The 12,717-nt window shown below is 51.6% G+C and overlaps 1 protein-coding gene across 3 annotated transcripts in view; it reads right to left on the bottom strand.

Annotated features, from left to right (window-relative positions):
• LYST (lysosomal trafficking regulator) overlaps window positions 1-12,717 on the bottom strand; it is a 3,752,809-nt gene that overhangs the window by 184,355 nt on the left and 3,555,737 nt on the right. For all 3 annotated transcript variants that reach the window (XM_085611970.1, XM_085611971.1, XM_085611972.1), the window contains one exon: window positions 10,351-10,507. In XM_085611970.1, coding sequence (XP_085468096.1) covers window positions 10,351-10,507 — 157 coding nt within the window. The remainder of the gene's footprint in view (window positions 1-10,350; window positions 10,508-12,717) is intronic.

The following is a 12,717-nucleotide window of genomic DNA, read 5'->3' as shown; positions in this document are numbered from 1 at the left end:
TCAAACTTAGTGAGAGGGCAGCTCAACCTTGGAGACCTTCAGAAACCCACCACCTGTGTTGCTGGAGTCTTCGGAGTTTGCAGGAGCTCTGGAGCAGCAAACTGGTCAGATGAGTTAGGGTGCCTGTGTTTGCAGGGGAGTGACTCCTTCGCCCCAAGGGAGATTCTTCTGTTGTCTTGGAGGTCCATAGGGTCCAGCACGGAGCCTGTATGGATCACGGACAGTGGCGAGACAGGACGGCAAGAGAAGATGAAGTCGAGCCCAAGGGAGGTCCAGAGAAGTCCAGCGTGTCCAGACGGTCTTAGTGTAGTGGTATCTTCTTGCAGAATCTTGTCCATGTAAAATCTAATGTGCTGTAGCCAGGTAATCCATTTTATACCCAAGGGAAAAGGTTGGACAGATTCTACGGAACCGCCTAGGGGAGACCAGGAACGAGGGTTGGCTACACCCATGTCCAGTTTCGCACCAGAGCAGGAGCACATGGCTCCCAGAACTGGTTTGAGCTGGACTATGCACAGGGACACCCTATGTGCCCCTCGTGCAGACTTTCCGGCACAGAGACCGTGCACCCATCCAGCCCCAATACACTAAACCCTGTCTGGGTGGTGGTCACACCTCCCTGTGACAGGATGCCTAATGTCCGACCTTCCTCTGCGCGAGCTTGGATCAGCAGCAGGAGGGCAGACTCGTGTGTGGCTGGCAGCATCCATTTTAGTGCTGTAAGTCTCGAGAAAGTTGGTACCGGTAGACTTAAGTACCCCCAGAACCTCGGTTCTGAGGGGAGGAATCATACCTCCCACACCAGTTACTGGTGTGGAGGTAAGATTCCAAGATGTTTGACACAAAACACAACATACTTCGTTGCAGTCGTTTTTGAGATAGCATTTACCGCGAGGTTATAATGCACCTCTACCTATATGTCTGGCAGTATCACGTACAGCCGTGGAGAATGGTCTCCGAAGACTGCAGAGGGGCCCTGCTCATAAAACCCAGCACCCTGTCTTCAGGATTGTTAAGGCCTGCTATAGGGGTGACTTAAAAAGTTTTAAGTATAGCGACATATATAGATATAGTGAACTTATATCTCTCGTAAGTGGTGCAAGCACCAGCTTACACAGGCTGCAGTAGCAGACCTGAGGTTCCATTTTGCATGGCCTCTCATGGGTGGTATAATACATGTTTCAGCCCATGGGAGGCCTCTGGGGTACCTATGCCCTGGGTACATGTGTACCACATACTAGGGACTGATAGGGGTACCCCAGTATCCTATCTGGAGGTGTACTAAAGTACATAAATATCAATTTAGGGGAGAAAGCAGATAGGTTGGGGTCCTGAAGAGCAGGATCCCAGCCAGATTTGTCAAAACAGTAGGTGCAAAAAGTAAAAAGTGGGGGTAACCATAAGAAGCAGATCCTACTTTCCTAGAACTGCCACCAAGGGTAACTGAAGGGCCAAGACCTCAGCTGCCGTTCTCACCACCATATCCATGGTAGGGGGAGAGACCAAGACAGTCAGGTGTCCAAACCACTGACATCTTCTAATTCCTCATAGCAGTTGTCCTCCACTTTTTCTACAGGGTACAGGTAACCATAAGGGTCCTGAGACCCCTCCCATTCGCCCCAACATATAAGCACTGCCTCTGAAATGAAGGGCCTGCCTTCCTCCAGCACTGGCGTAGGACGACGCCAGTTCAGCATCATGTCGAAGTTAGGGATGACGATGGGGATGGCCCCGCCATGGGGCGTCAGCTGCGTTGGGGGAGTCTGCAATGGGCAAATTGACGGGAAAGATCGAGGTGACTCGACCGGCACTGCTCTGGAACCATTAACACATCCAAGGGTCCTGAATGGCACCAAGCTGAACCCACAGGCAGAAGACCAGTTGGGACCCCGCCTGAGCCCATGGGGCTCGAAGGTGTTCCAGAAAGGATGGGCCACTCAATTATGAGATGCCTTTTGGAATTCTAGTAATTGGGCGGGAGTTGCTCTGGCTCCTGGAAACTCTGGGAGGCACAGAGACAGACCAGGCATAGGCTTCACCAGACCTATGCCTCGAATGTCCGAGCTCCCTCATCTTCTCAGATGGCTTCGACGGATGTAGTGAAGTCGAAGATCTCTTTGACTCCTTGTTCTTCTTATGTCTGTGGGACTTACCCAATTTACAAGACGACTTTGACTGCGATGACGAGCGCTTGGAATGGCTCAGTGAACAATCTTAGGATCTTCCTCGTGACCGAGCTCTAGAACTATGCAGCGACATGTGGCGAGGAGCTTAAGAGACTGCCCCCTCAAGGGCTGGGGTGCATGGCGTTGCTGTCGATGTAGGTCGTGGCAGCGTGCTCGCTCTCCAAGCACCAGAGGCACCTCAAACATGGGTCTGTCACTGACATCCGTCAATGACAGGCACCATATGGTTTTAAACCAGCTCTTCTATCTGACGCACCGGGAGACAAGGTCTCAAAAAAATCTTTTAAAAACGTTTTAACAATTATCAGTCAAAAAAGACTGGGTATGGATCTTCCCGGATCTGCATTGACAGGCATGAAAAGAAAAGAACTGACGTTTGGGCGCCGGGGTGGTGCCTATATAGTCACTGCACACATAACTTATGGCACAGACAATGCCTCGCAGAGCCAAACAACGCCATCTACCAGCAAGACCGGGCACTGCTCATGAACATTTCAGATCCAGAATAATGCCTGGGAATTATTGGAAGGTAAGGAATCTGCAGCTAGAAATCTCTATGATATGAACTTTGGTGGCCTGATGTAGATCCGATATTGTAGAGGGGAGTTAGAGAATGTATAACGCGTCATTTAAGTGAAAACTTCAAAAAGATGAGGATTCCCCCTGAGTTTTGTAGAGATTTACCATTGTTACCTTGGGAGAAAGTCAGTCTGGAAATTAGGAGTCCAATTCAGGGGGAGAAGGAATTGTACTACAACTTGGTCTTGGGAAGAATTATTTCCGCGGTGAACCGAGATGGAAATTGCTTCAAATATAACAACTGGGAGAGTGACATAATTTATGTATAATTCATTTTTTGAATGAGGCACTGGGTCCTTTGCAGTTTAGTCACATACAATGGGATACATCTTTCTTTAAGGGAAATGGAGAAATGTCTAAGTGACAGATGTATTATACATAAAAAGACTTCTTTATATCACCCTCAGACTAATAGAGTTGTTGGAAGGATCAACTGCACTGTGCAGGAAAGCATTCAGCTGGCCAAGTGTAGCGGACTGAATTGGAGGAAGGATGTTTTTGAGAAAAACAAGAGAGAGCCATCTGAGTGACTCTCATTGCTCCATAGGTAAAAGCTTGTTTGAACTTTTCAAAGGTGACAGTCAAACACAAATGTATCGACTGATTAGATGGAGTAGAATAAAGGTTAATTTGTGCAAAGTCTGTATAAAGAATAGACATTGAAGTAATTATAAAACCAGAGAAGGAACAGGCTTCATTTTGAAGTGATGAAGGCTGTGGACAAGAATAAGGCAAAATGGGCGATTATGCAGCAGTTAAGGTTCCCTTCTGGTACGAGCAACACTCCAAATTTTTAGATCCTCTGGGGTAGTGTTTAAAAATGCAGTGTGAACCAATAATGTTAGCATGAGGAATCTAAATCGTATAGCTAAGTACACTGTGAGGATAGTTCAGATGAGTTGCCAATATTATGTGTGAATAATGAAGAGAGAGAAGCAGGTGATGCATCAGAAAACGGAAATGGTTAGACGACTATGTATGATGCTCTCAGATGTTCTGGTCATGGTACACAATATCAAGTTGATTATGATTTGATCCTATTTGAATATATTTTCTCTTTTGTTAGTTGACAAGAATTTTTTAGGTGCGCACCTCTCGAGTATGACTCTCCAATGTCTTTCATCTGGTCTTTACTTTAGAAAATGCTTTCCATTATTCTATACTTATGTGCGTTCTTGAAGGTGTTGGAAAGGGAGATATGTGGCATAGTGGTATATTTCATGGTGCTGGAATTTATAATTTGGGAATGGAATGTTATGCTTAAAGATAGGAATCAGTGGAACTGCCAAGTCTTACACCCTGTTGCTCTTGTAATTGGGATATCTAAATAAAGCCTCATCTCTCTACACGCTTGTGTGGCTCCTATTTTACACTGGTGTTTTGCCACCCCCTCCCTCCCATTGCCCCCACAACCCTCTTCAATTTTTTTTCCCTGACCCATACATAAAATATATTTAAACCTGTCCTCCTCCCACCAACTCACACTTCTCTCTGTAGCCCTTCCCTCCCACCCCCAACTGCTGCTGCGCTCTGCTCATCAATGAAGATGAAGCAGAGACCCAGCATTGCACTGGTAGGATGTCAAACAGCCCTTTTAGCATGGACTCTAATTCCTTTGCCATAAAGCAACAGATGGAAAAGCAACTTTTGTTACCGATTGTTGCTACGTCTCACTCCTGAATAATCAGATTTATAATTCTGTATTCACACATAAAATATAGAAATATAAGTGAGAAACAATGAATACCGTGGAGGTCTTTCACTGAGTTTCATCAAATAGTCAACAAGAGCAAAGCACTTGCTATCAACCCAAATACCCTACAATCAGTAACTTCCATTACAACGATCTCTAAAGTCTCACAAAACTCCAGAAAAGCTTGAGAATATACATATGAAATCTAACGAACAAGTTACTTACCTTCGGTAACGATATATCTGTAAGAAACATTAATTAGTTAGATTACTTACCTTAGAATATCCCCAGGTGTCAGGCTGGATCCGGAAAGATTTTTCGTAAGCAATACCCTAGTGCTAGGCATCGTCTGCAGCTCCGCGTCCATCGTCGGCGTCGTGATCGCCGGGATTACGTCGTCGGAGTACTTAGACACCACCCTCGCGTGCTGACGTCAGTTCTTGTACATAGCTTTCCGTGCCAGGAACGCTGGTGCCATGAATCTAGGGATAACCTTAAACCTAGATATCAGCTCACAGAATGGGGAGGATGGGTGGGGCGGTAAGAAATCTAACTAACTAATGTTTCTTACAGATATATCGTTACCGATGGTAAGTAACTTGTTCATCAGAAAGTAACAAGTTAGTTAGATTCCTTACCTTAGAATAGATACCCCAGCAATACCAACCCCGGTGGTGGGTCTACGAACCAAGATCACACCAGGAAGTCCTGGAGAACAGAACAGCCAAAGAAGCCGTCTCTCCGGACTTGGCTGTCCAGGCAGTAATGCTTAGCAAACGTGTGCTGCGAGGCCCACGTTGCTGCCTGACAAATGTCCTGCAGAGGGACTCCCCGTCCCACGCCAGTAGTAGCCGATGTGGCATGGGCACTCAGCCCCACAGGAGGTTCCTTCTTAGCCAAGGAATAACAGGCCTTAATGCACAAAACAACGCACCGAGAGATGGTCCGCTTGAGCACCGCCCGCCCCTTCTTAGCGCCCACGTAGCCAACGAAGAGTTGGTTGTCCACCCGGAACTGTTTCGTGCGGTCCAGATAGAAAGAGAGCGCACGTTTTGGGTCTAGACGGTGGAGCCTCTCTTCCTCTTTCGAGAGATGCGGAGGTGGAAAGGAGGTGGGCAATGTAACAGACTGGCCGATGTGAAAGGCAGTAACCACCTTAGGGAGAAAGGAAGGACGAGTCCTGAGAACAACCTTGTCCGGATGGACAGAGAGGAAAGGAGGTTTAGAATAAAGTGCCTGGAGCTCACTCACTCTTCTGGCAGAGGTTATGGCAACCAGGAAAGCAGTCTTAAGAGTCAGAAGACGAAGAGGACAATTATGAAGTGGCTCAAAAGGAGCGCACATCAGATAGGTTAACACCAGTTTCAAGTCCCACTGAGGCATTACGAAAGGGACAGGAGGAAACATGTGAGTAAAGCCTTTAAAGAATCTAGCCACACACTTGAAAAGAGAAGGCTGATCAGGAAGCCATAAGAAGGCAGAAACAGCTGAAAGATATCCCTTGAGGGTGCCCAGAGCAGAGCCCTGCTGGGCCAGGGAAAGAAGAAAGAGGAGAACTTCAGAAAGAGGGGCGGAAAGGGGATCCACAGCCTTTGCTGTGCATCATGCCACAAATTTGTTCCACCTGCAGGCGTATACCGTTTTAGTGGAGGGACGCCTGGCTGCCAGAATGACATCACAAACTTCAGGAGGCAAGTCAAATGGCATCAACTGTCGCCGCTCAATCTGCACGCATGGAGGTGGAGGCTGGACAAGTTTGGGTGGAGGACCGTCCCCTGCTGCTGTGACAGAAGGTCCTCCTGAAGAGGCAGTCGAATCCGGGGATCGATTGACAGACTGAGTAGCTCGGGATACCAGTATCTTCGTCCCCAATCCGGAGCCACAAGGATGACTTGGGCCCGGTCGCGCCTGATCTTCTTCAGCACTCTGGGCAGAAGTGGTATAGGCGGAAAGGCGTACAGTAGACCGCAACTCCACTCGTGACGAAAAGCGTCTCCGAGCAAGTGCCGCCGTGGAAATTCCAACGCGCAGAACTGATGACATTGCGCGTTATCTTCGGTGGCGAATAGATCTAACCAAGGCTCTCCCCACTGCCGAAAGAGGCCTTGCGCTACGTCCGAGTTCAGACGCCATTCGTGATACATCATGCACCGGCGGTTGAGTTCGTCCGCCATGGCGTTCAGAGAGCCCGCCAGGTGTTGAACCACCAGGGTGATGCCCTGATGTTCCAGCCATGTCCAGAGGCGCAGAGACTCCTGACAAAGGGTCCACGACCCCACCCCGCCTTGTTTGTTGCAATACCACATGGCGGTGGTGTTGTCCGTGAACACCTGCACTACACTTCCCCGTACAGAGGGAAGGAATGCCTTCAGTGCAAGCCGGATCGCCCGCAGCTCCAATAGGTTGATATGGAGCCGGGACTCCGCCGGAGACCAGAGGCCTCTGATCTCCACCTCTCCCATGTGGCCTCCTCATCCAAGGAGGCATGTATCCGTCACCACTACATGCTCCTGTTGGGGTAGGTATCTGCCACTGACCCAATCGCGGTCCGTGAGCCACCACTGCAACTGTCTTGCAGTGCCCTCCGAGATCAGGACGTGGTAGGGACAGGTTGCCCCGATGTTGAGCCCACTGGAACTTCAGGTCCCACTGCAGAGCCCGCATCCGCCACCTGGCGTGATGTACCAGCAGGATCAGGAGGCCATCAGACCCAGCAGCCGCAGGACCATCCTGACCGAAACTCGGGATAAAGGCTGAAAGATCGGAATCAGAGCCTGATTATCCCGAACCCGCTGTTCTGGAGGATAGCGCAGAGTCCAGAACCGCTCCAATGAAAAGAAGCTTCTGGGAGGGACTCAGATGCGACTTCGGCACGTTGATGGAGAACTCCAGCAAATGCAGAAGGTCGGCCGTAGTCTGGAGGTGGGAGACGACTGCCTGGGGCGAGCCCGCCTTCAACAACCAGTCGTCGATATAGGGGAAGACTGGAACCCCTAATCTGCGCACATGAGCTGCGACCACCGCCATCACTTTCGTGAACATCCGAGGGGCACTGGTGAGGCCGAAGGGGAGCACGGTAAACTCAAAGTGCTCGTGGCCTACCATGAACCGCAGGTAACGCCGGTGGGCCGGCAGGACGGGGATGTGGAAATATGCGTCCTGCAAGTCCAACGCTACCATCCAGTCTCTAGGGTCTAGGGCAGTCAGAACCTGAGCTAAAGTGAGCATCTTGTACCTCTCCTTCCGGAGGAAGGCGTTGACGCTCCTGAGGTCCAAGATAGGGCGTAGGCCCCCTTTGCTCTTCGTGGGAACCAGAAAGTAGTGGGAGTAATAACCCCGACCTACTTCTGGGTCAGGAACGCACTCGATGGCCCCCTTGGCCAAGAGGGTAGTAACTTCCTCCTGCAGAAGTTGCAAGTGATCCCCTGACATGCGGTGGTAATGCGGTGGCATGGCTGGAGGGGTCGCCTCGAAGGGGAGGGAGGAGCCCCTTCGGAAGATTTGCAGCACCCACCTGTTCGACGTGATGGTACGCCAGTGGAGCAGGTGATGGCGAACTCTGCCTCCCACTGGCGTGGAATGGGCCTGAAAGGTCGGACTAGGAAGGCTTTGAGGCAGATGCTGCGGGGGCAGATGTGGGCTGACCGGCTCTCTGTCCCCCTGCTCCACCTCGGCGGAATCCACATCCGCGACCGCGTTGAGGCTGGTTCTGCGGCCTGTGGCTAGACGGACGTGTGGGGCGCCCCTTCCTTGGTCACGAAAGGGGTGAAAAGCGGAAGTTTGCAGGTGCTGGCCGAGAGGCCCAAGGACTTAGTCGGAGCCCTGGAGTCCTTAAAGCGCTCCAGCGCACTATCCGCTTTGTCGCCAAAAAGGTGACGGCCATCGAAGGGCATGTCCATGAGGGTGCTCTGGACATCCCCGGAGAAATTCGTGGATCTCAGCCAGGCGTGGCGACGAATCGCCACCTTCGTCGCAATCGCCTTACCTAGTGAGCCCGTGGTGTCAAGCACACATCGAATTGAGTACCGTGCTGCATTCCGCCCCTCAGCAAGAGCCTGGCCGAGCCATCTCCGGGCCTCCTCAGGACACTGGGGCAGCACGTCCATCACCGTATCCCACAAGGAGCGGGTGTAACGGTCCAAAAGGCACGCGGTATTATTGGACCACAACCCCAAACTGAGGGAGGAAAACAGCTTCTTCCCAAACTGTTCCAACCTTTTGGATTACCGATCCGGAGGAGCGGACGGGAAGACGGTCTGGGACGTAGAGGCCTGGATAACCAGGCTCTCAGGGGTGGGGTGCACTGACAGAAAGCTGGGGTCGCCCGGAGCAGGGCGGTGGCGCAGGGCCACGTTACGGTCCACAGGAGAACCTATGGAGGGCTTGGACCAGGTGCCCATCAGAACGTCAGGGAGTGCTTCATTGAACTGCAGTAGAGGCTCCGAAGAGCTTACTGGCGGTTGAAGCACCTCAGTGAGGAGGTTAGTCCTCATGGCCGCTGCAGGGAGCTCCAGGTGAAGGGCTTCGGTAGCCCTGCGCAGCACCACAGAATAGGTTGCACCCTCCTCCGTAGCCTCGGAGGGAGGAGAGATAAAGCCAGTGTCAGGTGAAGTATCGAGACCACTCGCATCCCCCAGCTCGTCTGCCCAGTCCTGATTAAACTGGCACTGCTGTGCCAGAGGGTCCTCACACCCCGCCCAGTCGTCCCCGTCATCCGACTCCTGGTAGACAGGTTGAAAGGACGGAGCCGGGCGGTAGATTAATTGCTCATCCATCGGCGCCGGAGACGACGCCAGGCGGCGCCGCTCCGACGTCAGACCCGGACCGGGGCTAAAACTGAGGACGACGTCGTCCGAAGAGGGCGACAGGGGTGGCACCATAGGGGTCGGCGGAGGGGTGGTAAGGTCAACCGGCGTCGACCGGGATCCAGGCCTGGATCCCACGGGGGCCTGCGGCGTCGGGACCGAAGTAGCCAGCTCGCTAGGCCTCCCAAGCGGCCCCGCGGGGCCCAAAGGCGTGCCGACAGGCCGCGACGTCGGAGCGAGACTCCTCATGGTCACGAGGAAGTCTCGAACCTCGTCCGGGGTCGCGTTAGGCCCAGGGACCGGGGGGTATGGGGCCGGACGCGACTCCTGCGGCTCCGACAGAGTCGCGGGGGTGGTGCTACCCGAGCCCTCAGCCGAGTCGCACGACCGGCGAGGGGAGTCAGAAGTGCGATGTCGCCTCTTCGACTTCTTCTTACTATGACTCGACTTACCTGAATGCGAGGACTTCGAACCTGACGAGCGGTGATGACTTCTACTCGACCTCCTTCTCGACCGGGACCTCGAGCGGCACGGAGCCGACTGCCGGAGCTTGAGGAGCTTGCGGTACCGCTCCCGCTTAGCCTTCGAGGTCAAGGCCCGACAGTCGGGGCACGAGTGGGCATCATGGTCGGCCCCAAGGCAGTAGAGACACCGACGGTGGTGATCCGTAACCGACATCAGTCGGTTACAGGCGTTGCACGGCTTGAAACCGGGCATCTTTACCGGCACCAGAAGTCGAGGTCGACTCGAAAGATGAACCAAAAAAGTCCAAAAGGTTTAGTTAAAAAGTGACTAAAAGGTTTGCTCATCCTGGATCTGCGCTTACTGTCAGTGCGCGAGGGCGGCGTCTAAGTACTCCGACAACGTCATCCCGGCGCTCACGACACCGACGACGGACGCGGAGCCACAGACGCCTAGCGACGTGCAAGGGTATTGCGGACAAAAAATCTTTCCGGATCCAGCCTGACGCCTGGGATATTCTAAGGTAAGGAATCTAACTAACGTGTTTCTTTCAGATATAAATGATATAAACCACATTGGAAAAACTAAAGTCTTTAACATGTTCATATATGTGGTAATTTCTCACCTTACAATTCCATTTTGAAGTCCACCTGCAATAACATTGACAGACAGACCCTCAGGTTGATTGGAGAATGAAACCGAGCAAATTATTTCTCTGCAGTGAACATGTCCAACAAGATCACCATTCACTGTCCAAAGCCGGAGATCACTGCCACCACCAACTGAAACAAAATAAGACATATCAACTGGTGTTCTGACAGAGAATTACATAGAATAGATGTTGTGAGAAGTTGGCCTGGTATATGCTGTCCACTAGTTATAGTTGCCACCTTGTACCAGTCCAAACAACCCTTATTGATGATTAGGTTTAAGACAACCTTTATTGAAAGCTATCCTAGTGGTAGCTATGGAGAGCATCCTTTAGGCTAAGTTTCGAAGGAATGTAAAGCAGCTTGGTTTACCAGATTATAACCTCCTGAATGACCAAATGAAAGGAGAACCACACAAGGTATATATATAAAATATCTGTATTTATTACTAAACACTCTCTACTAACCTCTTTATGAGATTAGAGAGCAAGGCACGCAATATTACAGTTCTAAAATGATAGTAAATAGCACAATACACAGTGGGCCTCAGGGGGAGACCAAGCCCTATATTAAGAAAGTGGTATAACAACCACGACTTGACTAGACACAGTGCCCAGAGCACGTAGAATCGCTGGGACCCCAAGGAACCATCCAAGGTTGTGACACGGGGGACGTGTGCAGTGTGAGAACACAGCTGCGAGCTTCGTACAATTCTATGGGAAAGTCGCAGTTGGAATTTTAAAGATTAAGGACACTTAGGAGAGGACTTTGAGCAAACCCTTTCAGACTTAGAGGGTTCTCGGGCCAGCACCCACGGGAGCACCGGAGTACTCGTGTTACCTCACCCAGGGAAGCCGGGTGCATAGGTCTCAAATGGTGTCGGGAATCGTCGTCGTTTTCAATGGCGATGTGCTGCAAAGTGCTGCTGCCAGGAAGAGGAAAATTGTCCGGTGTGATCCAAGTCTGGATCGGAGCTGTGAAGAACCTGAAAGCAGAGGGGACAGAGTCTGGGTCACTTGCTAGTGACCAGGGGCACGATAGACGAATGCCCACCGATGTCGGTGCTTCAGGTTCGAAGAGGTGAAGCTTGACTCTGCAGCCACGGGGACCAGGAGACGTCGACCAGGATCCACATACGAGCTGTCCCACGAAGGATGTCAAGTGCTGGGGGGTCAGTGTTCGGATGGAACACCAACAAGCCTTGCAACTGCAACCCACGCGGTCAGAAAAAAGATGTTTCGGTGTGGACCAGCAAGGTCCTGGAGACTACCCCAAGCGATGGAGAGTAAGGGCACGTCTGGAGCAACCAGGGAAGCCCAATTAAAGTTAAATATGCCTTCTTGGGGACCCACAGGTCGACGGACAAGGGATCGCGAAGGGACCTCGAAAGAAAACACAAAAGGCCAGCCCAGGGAACACTCGTGGAGTGTAGGCCGGCAATCTTCGGTGGAATTGCTGCTCGAGGTCAGGGCTACAAGTAACCCAAAGCTCATCCTCAGTGGTCACCTCAAAGCTGATGCTTCAGCAAATGGTCGCGGTGTCCAGGGGTTCGGGTTGCACAGGCCTCAGAGTTGCTGAGCACACAGATCGACCTCAGAGACCACGGGAACCCACCTCTTGTGTTGCAATATTCTTCGGACTCCTCAGGCGCTTCGGAGATGCAAACCGGACCGATGCGTCTTTGGTGCCTGCCAAGCAGGGGAGTAACTCCTTTACTCCAAGGGAGATTCTTCGGTCTTCCAACATTGTGTAGATAGTTGAAGTTCTGGGATTCTGTAGCAGAGTTTTGTCCAGGTAAATCTAAAGTCCTGTAGTCAGGGGTTCCTACTTTATACCCAAGGAAGGGTTGGGACAAACTCTGAGGACCCAAGTATGGGAGGGTCAGGGCAGAGGGGTGGCTACACCCATATCCTTTGACCAGTTTCACACCAGAGCAGAGGCTGGCAGCCCCCGCAACAGGTTTGAGCTGGACTATGCACAGGGACACCAAATGTGCCCCCAGTGCAGACTTCAAAGCACTCTTGGAGTGCACCCACCCAGCCCCAATACACCAAAGCCTGTCAGGGAGGTGGTCACACCTCCCTGTGACAGGAAACCTATTATCCAGACTCCCTTTCCGGAGTTTAGTCCAGCAGCAGGAGGGCAGACTCATGTCTGTGGCTGGCAGCTTCCATTTTGTGATGCCAGGGTTCTATTAAGCTGGTACCGGGTATACCAGTGGTGCCATGTTTCTCCCTCTAATAGGGTGGAATCATACCTCCCACACCAGTTACTGGTGTGGAGGTATGATTCCAAGTTGTTTGACACCAAACACGACATGTTTCCATGCAGCCGTTTCTAAG

Source organism: Triturus cristatus, chromosome 6 (genome assembly GCF_964204655.1).
Source record: "Triturus cristatus chromosome 6, aTriCri1.1, whole genome shotgun sequence".
In the NCBI taxonomy this organism is placed as follows: domain Eukaryota; kingdom Metazoa; phylum Chordata; class Amphibia; order Caudata; family Salamandridae; genus Triturus; species Triturus cristatus.
The sequence above is the reverse complement of the archived record's forward strand: the minus strand, read 5'-3'. Positions and strand labels throughout refer to the sequence as shown.